Source organism: Sardina pilchardus, chromosome 15 (assembly GCF_963854185.1).
Source record: "Sardina pilchardus chromosome 15, fSarPil1.1, whole genome shotgun sequence".
Lineage (NCBI taxonomy): Eukaryota > Metazoa > Chordata > Actinopteri > Clupeiformes > Clupeidae > Sardina > Sardina pilchardus.
In genome coordinates this window covers 14226334-14235119 of record NC_085008.1, presented here as the reverse complement: position 1 = coordinate 14235119, position 8786 = coordinate 14226334, and the positions used below count along the sequence as shown (strand labels likewise).

At 47.4% G+C, this 8786-nt stretch overlaps 1 protein-coding gene across 1 annotated transcript in view; it reads right to left on the bottom strand.

The window, feature by feature from the left end:
• ncanb (neurocan b) overlaps positions 1–8786 on the bottom strand; it is a 60856-nt gene that overhangs the window by 29660 nt on the left and 22410 nt on the right. Inside the window, exon 8 of the mRNA XM_062556505.1 lies at positions 2000–2116. Coding sequence (XP_062412489.1) covers positions 2000–2116 — 117 coding nt within the window. The remainder of the gene's footprint in view (positions 1–1999; positions 2117–8786) is intronic.

Here is an 8786-nt window from a genome sequence, read left to right as displayed (position 1 = left end):
CAGCGAGATCGGAAGCATATAAAACATAAACATTATGTTGCTTGCGTGTTCGTCTAATATTCCATGCATTATACAGCAGTTTCAGAATGCTCACTTGCAATCAAGCTGTCATTTTCTCTCAGAAATCTATTCCTTATCCAGCCCTTCCAGATTAGCATCCATAAAACTGCTCACTTATTTCTCACCAAAGGCAAATCCAGTCTCTTCGGCTGTGTGGGCATGTGTTATCCGTCAGAGTCTGTTTGTTTTGTGTTTGTCTGCCTTTCTGTTTGTATGCTGTATGTGACAGTGTGAGTGCAGAAATGTGTATTTCACCGTGATTATGGCAAGGAATTACGTGTTACATGTTAGAAGGGTGCCAAAGAAATATATAAATAACATCTGTGTACGTGTGGGTGCATGTGTACTGTATGTGCACACTGCATGTGTATGTGAATACATATATTTGTGTGTGTGTGTGTGTGTGTGTGTGTGTGTGTGTGTGTGTGCGTGTGTGTGTGGATTGCACATTGGTGTATGTGTTTAAACATGTATGAATGTGTGTGTGCTCCTGACTATCTATGAGTAAGTATGTCTTTATGTCTTTAAATATGTATGTCTCCATGAGTTTGAGCTTCTCTCTGTAGCTCTATGTGGGTGGGTTTGTATAAGCATGTGTGTTAAGTGCATATGTGTGTGTGTGTGTGTGTGTGTGTGTGTGTGTTCATGTGCAAGAGCATGTGGGCAAGAAACAGAAATGGAAACCAGAAAAAAAAAATCACCTGTCTGTCTGTGTGTGTGTGTGTGAGTGTGTGTATGCATCATGCATGTATGTACTGTACAGTATGTGTTAGTGCATGTGCGTGTATGTATGGATGTATGTATGTACTGTATATGTATTCGTGTGTGTTTGTGTGTGTGTGTGTGTGTGTGTGTGTGTGTGTGTGTGTGTGTGTTTAAGCTGCAGCGGGCAGACTGACACACTGCTCCCCAGTTCCAGAGCTTAATCTGCTCTGCCACCCTCAGCGGCTTCTTATCCTGTCAGCCAGAGCGCACACCTGCCCCTGCACTGCTGCCACTGACTAGGGGGGAGATGAGCTGCCGGCTGTCCTCACGTCAGATCACACACACACACACACACACACACACACACACACACACACACAGACAGACCCAGAGACACACACACACACACACACACACACACACACACACAGACCCAGAAACTCACACACACACACACACACACACACACACACACACACACACACACAGAGCTAGGAACACACAAACACACACACACACACACACACACACACACAGGCCCAGAAACACATACACACACACTCAGACCCAGAAACACACACACACACACACACACACACACACACACACACACACAGACACAGCTTCCCTATCCAGACTAGTGGGGCAGTACCGAACCAACCCACCACACAGCATCCCAGCCACTGGACAGAGCCCACCGCCACCGCAGAGTCAATGAGCCATCGTTATCATTAAATGACCAATTATTTCAGGCAGTGTCTCCGCAAGGCAAAGAGAGGAGGAATTAGGCCTGTTGACTCACATAAGTGAGCACACCAGCGTTTTTTTTATCAAAAGGCTCTTACCGCAGCTGTTGCAAATTTCAGGTTACAAATGCGCTGAAATGTCAAGTCAGCCATCAAAAGGGAAAAAATATGTAGATTGCTGTAGTGTGCATTGGAGTAGGGGATAGTCAAAGCAGAAATGGATAAAACTAGCCGTGCTTATGTGGGATTGTAGCCCTGAAGGCGTGCAAATTGCCGTGGCTGCATTTTAATACACTGCTCTCTTGCGAGTGGTTTTGTTGGATGTATTGATTTCTGTAGCGCGCCGGCGAAAACGCTCGGCGCATAATGCCGGGGAGGAGGTCGAAGAAGAGGAGGATGACGGGGGAAGACCTGGCATCTGCTCCCAGATGACCCCTGGGTGGCGTGACCCCACTTGGTGAACTTTGACCCCCCCTGACCCGACTCACCGATCTCGCAGCTCTCTCCAGAGTAGCCCTGTGGACAGTGGCAGCTGTAGCCTTCCCCCTCGGACAGGCAACTGCCTCCATGGAGACACGGGTTGGTCTGGCAGGGACTGACCTCAGCTGTGGAGAGAGAGAGACAGGGAGAGAGGGAGGGAGGGAGAGAGAGAGAGAGAGAGAGAGAGAGAATGAAGAGAAGAAGAAGTTGGGTAAATTATGACTGATGCACTGCACAGTGCACATAGAACAAAAATGGTTCTTATATGGCACCCCTAAATGGTTCTTTGAACCATTTTGAAGAGTTCGTCAATGGAACCCCTAATGGTTCTTTAAATTCTGCATGGTTCTACAGTATACTGTATAGCATCCCAAGAACCCTTTTTTAAAGAGTGTGGTAGGTACAAGACTGATGACTGATGGATTGACAAAACCCACATTTACAGTTATGTTCAAGGCCCTGGGCAGTTACATGTTGATTTGTACGACGCTAAGGGCCTTCTGTACACCAGCTTTCTGTGGTGGCAACACTCCCACCGCTTCTCTAGCCTGCTGCACAACCCACTATCTAAGGAGTTCATCGATCGCTGTGCTCAAAAGTAAAAACACCTGTGACACCACACCTGAGACCAGGTGTCATTTCCACCCTCCTGTCCAGGTGACAGAACATGGGCAGTTTAAGAAAATGATCTGAGAGAAGAGGCGATTTAGAGAGAGAGAGAGAGAGAGAGAGACAGAAGACGGCCAGACAGGGGAGTGAGGCGTCTGTCTGCTCAACTCCACGAGGAAGATAGAGGAGAGTCCATGAGCGTGACTTTCAACAAGGTGACAGATTGGAAAGAGAGAGAGAGAGAGAGAGAGAGAGAGAGAGAGAGAGAGAGAGAGAGTCAGCATGTGCCTGAGCGAGCGAGCTTTTTGAGCGAGCGTACGAGCGTACGGGAGGGCTAATGCTCCATCGTGGACTCGGCACCCCCGTTTATCATGACGGATGCTCTGCAGGGGAAGGACAATGTGGGCCGCCGTGTCCCTCTGATGAGCGTCTCCCTCATAAATTACCTGATCATCGGCCCCACTCAGCCGGCACGCCGCAATCTCTTTTTATGGTGCATTAAGGTGTCATTTTGAGGTAATAAACACATTTTACTCCCACGAGCCGCCACCGCCGCCGCACCTCGCGTGGGGAAATGTTTTTGCGGGATGAGCGGGAGATTTAAGAGATTAAATCGTAATTAGACCCACTTTTTAAAATTGCTGGAACTTGTTTTTTTTTATTTTTGGAGGTTGCAAGGACACTGGAGGTAGCTAGCGACAGCAGCGACTCTCTCTCTCTCTCTCTTTCTCTCTTCGCCCGTGAGAAGGAGCGCATTAAGCGCTGGTTTATTGTCCATTTTCTGCCCAAGACACGATCTGACAGGGCATCAAACACGAGGTTTTGGCCGGCATTACAGCAGCCAGTCTTATTTAATGATGTAGCGCCGAGAGAGGTGTTGGAGGTGCCCCCGCAGTGCAGCCCACAGAGGTGTGTGTGTGTGTGTGTGTGGAGGGGAGGGTGGGGTGGGGTGGAGGAGGAAGGGCACGTTCAATTTCCCATGATCCTCACGATGGATTAACACCGCCGCCGCTCTGACATTGCACAACAGGGGGCCTCGAGGAGGACATTAGCAGCGGGGCGCTCGAGTTTTTCTCACCTCAAATGAAGTGGATTGTGGGATGCGCCGTATCGCCGAATTATCTGGTTGATAACAAAGCAATTAAGAGCAATGAGACTGTAACACCCTTTATTTTTTTTATTATTTTACACAGCTGAACGCTGCCGCTCAGCACGGATGCCGTTTATATCCTGCTTGTCTTGAAACCGTAATTTGGCACATTTTCACAACCCTGTCTTTTTTAGTGAAAATGAAAATCCATCACGGCTCAGGGACACACATACAAAGACAGAGAACAGAAACACACACACACACACACACACATACACACACACACACACACACACACAAACACACACACACACACACACACACACACACACACACAAACACACACACACACACACACACACACACACACACACACCACACACACACAGCAGTGATACGTGCCTAAGTCTGCACATTAGCATTTAAAAGCAGCATCTGACATTGCTCTGTTTTTCCCTCTGTCGCAGCGCGTCCTCTCCCAACAATTAGTCTTCCAGCGCAGCCTGAGCCAGCGCTGACAGATTCTGCCATTTTTTTCCAGGCAGGGGACGAGCTGCGTCTCCAATCCCTGACAGGCCCCGCTATTATATCTCTGTTTCCCCACACTACGTAAATGTCTCGGACATTAATGGCCGGCCGCGGACACGGACAAAAAGCGACGCCGTTGAGTCAAATAAGGTCAGATGCCGGGCCGCGCTCGGCCGAAAAAAAGGACGTCGTCTCTCCAGACATGGCTCGGCTTTCTGTAGCTACCACTCGGTTTTGACACCATTAAGTGCTCTTTTTCGAATGCTGTGCTGCTGCTAACAAGCACCATAACCACCACGCGGATGCCTACGCGGGGCAAGGAGGCAGAAATAGCTCCCAGGCTTAGATGGATAAGCCTGTGACACCGCCATGCTCTGGAGACCCCAGCAAAATGAGTACAGATGCTGGTTTTAATGGAACACGAGGAGATCTATGGCCAACCTGATTCAATCAGTCGCTAAAAAGCTCAAAGAGGCAGGTGCTCTCACACGCATGTTATTAGGGGGCTAGCAGAACGCATTAGGGTGCACACCACACACAACACCCATCTATCATAACGTGCTGCACTTTTCACAAGTAACAACAACAACCACAAGTGAAGTTGTTTTTAACCTCTTTGTGGGCGCACAAACAAACTCACAGGGACCGAGTGTGTGTGCAGGGTAGCTTGTGAGTGTGTTGGGTTGCTTGTGCTTGTGATACAGGGAGGCCAAAAAACCAACAGCTTCCCTCGGGCTCCTGACCCAGAACGTCTCATTTCAAACTCATCACAGATCGTCTCTCCAAGCAACGCTCCAGCCGTCAGACAAAAAGGTTCTTGAGGGTCTCTAGTGCTCTTGAACTGAGCCGGCTCGTGTCAGTGGCAGGCCTTTGATACAGTTCTCACACACTTAATCACCAGCTACAGCGCCACACACACAAATGGGACTCTGTTCCTTGCCATCTGTACCAGACAAAGGAGCCGGCATTTAAAAATACATATGTACAGTAAAAGTTTAACGATGTTGACATACAGACAGACACACACACACACACACACACGCTAAAATTAATTTGTGACAGACAAAGAGCAGTCTGCTCAGTCTGGGGCCTATCAACAGTCGTACCCTCAGGAGAGAACTGATTATTTCCCAGTTGCTAAATAGAGTATGAATATAAATGTGTCTAGACAGATTGGGCCCCTACTTATGTGTGTACAGAATAAGTGTGTGTGTGAATGCGTGTGTATGTGTGCACATCTGTGCCTGGGTGTGTCTGTGTGTCTATGTATGTGTGTAAAAGACAGAAATAGAGAGTGAGACAGAGAGAGAGAGAGAGAGAGAGAGAGAGAGAGAGGGAGAGAGAGAGAGAGGGAGAGAGAGAGAGAGAGAGAGTGTGTGTGTGTGTGCGGTATGCATGACTGAGTACAGCTGCGTGTGTGCGCGTGTGATGTGGGGAGCAGGAGAGAAAGACTATTTGTGCATAAATAAAGTATTGAGAAAATAAAGGGATGCCCGAGAGGTGGGAAGAAAAAATGAGAGCAAGCCAGAGCCAGCGAGATAGAGAAACACAGATAGACAGGGAGAGACAGAGAGACAGAGAGAAATGACAGAGAGAGAGAGAGAAAGAGAGAGAGAGAGTTGACAGAGAAAGCTGGAGAGCGGAGGGGGCCATCAGAAGTTTCTGCTCTGCTAAATGCTGGCGGCTCATGATTAATTACACACTACTCTTAAAATAGTCTCTCTTCTCCCATTCTGTCTCTGTCTGTCCTGCTCTTCTCCTATCCTATCCCCTCCTCTCCTCTCATCTCCTCTTCCCTCCCCTCCTCTCCTCTCATCTTCCCTCCTCTTCTCTCATCTCTTCTCTCCACTCCTCTCTTCTCCTCTTCTCTCCACTCCTCTCTTCTCCTCTTCTCTCCCCTTCCCTCCCCTATTCTCCTCTCCCCTCCCCTCCCCTCCCCTACTCTCCTTTCCACTCCTCTCCTCTCCTCTCCTCTCTGCTGACACTGGAGAAACGGAGCTCAGCTCCAGCACACACAGGGGCTCTAGCCAAGCGCGGCGGCCAGGCATGGCCTCAGGGAGCGTGGATAAGGCAGCCAGGGATGCATGGAGCCCCCTGCTAAAGAGACACCGTGCCCTTCCCCGCTGGGAGATGATATGAGTGCTGACCGCCAGCCACTAGGAAAGTCCTGTGCCCCGAATAGGCAATAAGGGCTGCAGATAAAAACAGTGCTGTGTGTGAGCGAGCAGTGATTGTGCTTGAAAGTCAGAGCTAAACAGAATAGACACAGACTTGCACACATGCACAAATGCAATGTGCACACTGGATGCAGCCACCCACACACACACACACACACACACACACACACATACAGTACTACACACACACACACACACACACACACACACACACACACACACACACACACACACACACACACACACACACACACACACACACACACACACACACACACACACACACACACACACACACACACTCGCAGAGACATATAAGACACAAACTGCCTCAGAGTCTCAGCTCAATCACCTCAGAAGCTACTGAACCTTGTAATAGCTTTCAAGTGACAAGGATCATAGGTTTGCCCGTTAAAGTGTTCTGCACCTCTACAAGATAGATAAGCTATTGCACCCTACCACAGCAGAGGTGCTTTAAAAATGTAATATCATGTGGCTAAAAATGAACTAAACACGCGCAGTTCTGCACCTGCCTCGATCATCATCAACACCGTGGCCGCGTCAGAACTGAGGAGGGAAAGCACCACAATACCACCACCAGTCTTTACAAAAAAAAAAACATGAAATGAAATGACTGAAGTGATTGAAAAACCGACTGAGACCAGCAGAAAAAGAAAAAAAAAACAAAATGGAATTGCCCTCGGCTCGTTCAGACACACCGCAGGTTAACACACAGATGGACACTGAGAGCATCAGACAGGCCAGTGTTGCTGCTATGAGTGCCACATCAGGCAGACCTCATCTGTACCCACACGGGCGAACAGTCACTGGAGAGGAGGGCTGCATGGGCGTCCTGGGAATATTATTGAGGCTTATTTCTCCGCCAACACTGATAGCGCCTGTGCCTGTGGAGCCACAAGCCAGTGCAGTGGGTACACATGGGACTGACTCAGAGACTGTGGCCGACGGGCCCTGTCCGCCACCCATCAGCTTCAAACTGTATCTTGTGATAGGTGTAATATACACTTCTATAAAAGGAATGTAATGTCCGCAACACTGCAATGTGCTCCCGTTTAATGTTTACGTTTCGACCCTACTGGGTCTTCATCAGGTAAATATACATTTATATATTCATTGTGTTATATTCCCATGTCCCTGTTTCAACTAGCGCAGCCAGTCAGACACTAATAAAGTCAAAGCTGAATACTATTAACCGAGCTAGTAAAAATATATGCTTTCTGCATTAACCGCTGGTCTGTGACCCTACGAGACTTCAATAAGCCCATGAGTTCAATGCTGATGGAGTAAAATATAGTCAAAATATTCACCTGCGCTGCACTGTGAGCCTGGCTAACATTTAAAATCGCTAAATGTGCGTCTTAAGAGCCTGTGTCAGCCCTCCCCCTATAATTCAAACGGGCAGCGGTGATTCAAGTGCATGACATGAGCAGCAGGCTGGAGCATACCCAGGCTATAACCCGCTCCCCTCCCTCTAGTCTGGTTCATGGCGATAGCACTCAATGGCATGAACGGCTGAATAAAGTGTTTGACTTAAATGGAAAAGATGTTTTATATGTTTAAGATGGAGTGTTACATAAGGAGCGATGACGGTGGTGGTGGTGGTGGTGGTGGATCTCAAAATAGGAAGCAAGACTAAAGGCACTGTGGTGAGGGAGCTCAACAATTATTCATAATTACAGCTAATTATGAGTACAGCTCTTTTTTCCACTCGGTGAATTTGCATTAGAACAATATTAAGGATAAACATAGGCCCTAACAAATTCTAATGATTATGTGCTGAGATAAATCCTTATTTTGCATGTGTCAAGTAGGCTACCGAGCCTACACAGGGAAAGCGAAAATAATAATAACTAGAAAATGTAATTCCATGGAAGGAATTACCATTGCATGTAAATGCAAAAAGGTTGCTGACTGTGTAAAACATTGTATTAGGCCTAGTTAAAAAGACAACTAGGCTACACAGAAGAATAGATAAATAACTCAATTACAATTCCACTGAAAAGTCACATTTAAAAAGTGATATATGAAAATGCATCAAAATTGTGGATATAGGCTATTATGGAAAATAACTCTTCATTTATTAGAATTTAAAAGACTGACATGAAGTTGCCAACTTCAAACGAGTTGCAAGAGCTGACACTTTAGTAGCCTTCATTGAAACGACTGGTAGGATAGCTATAGCCTTCATATCTACACTAATGCAGGTTACAAGTAGGCCTAGGCCATAGGCTATACTTAGACACCATTGGAATAGGGAATACCTACAATCTCAAACAACGCCAATCAACGATGATGCAGCAACAGGTAGGATATCTAGCAAATGTAACGTTAGCTTACAGTAGGATATGTTTTGTAGGCTATATTACAGGA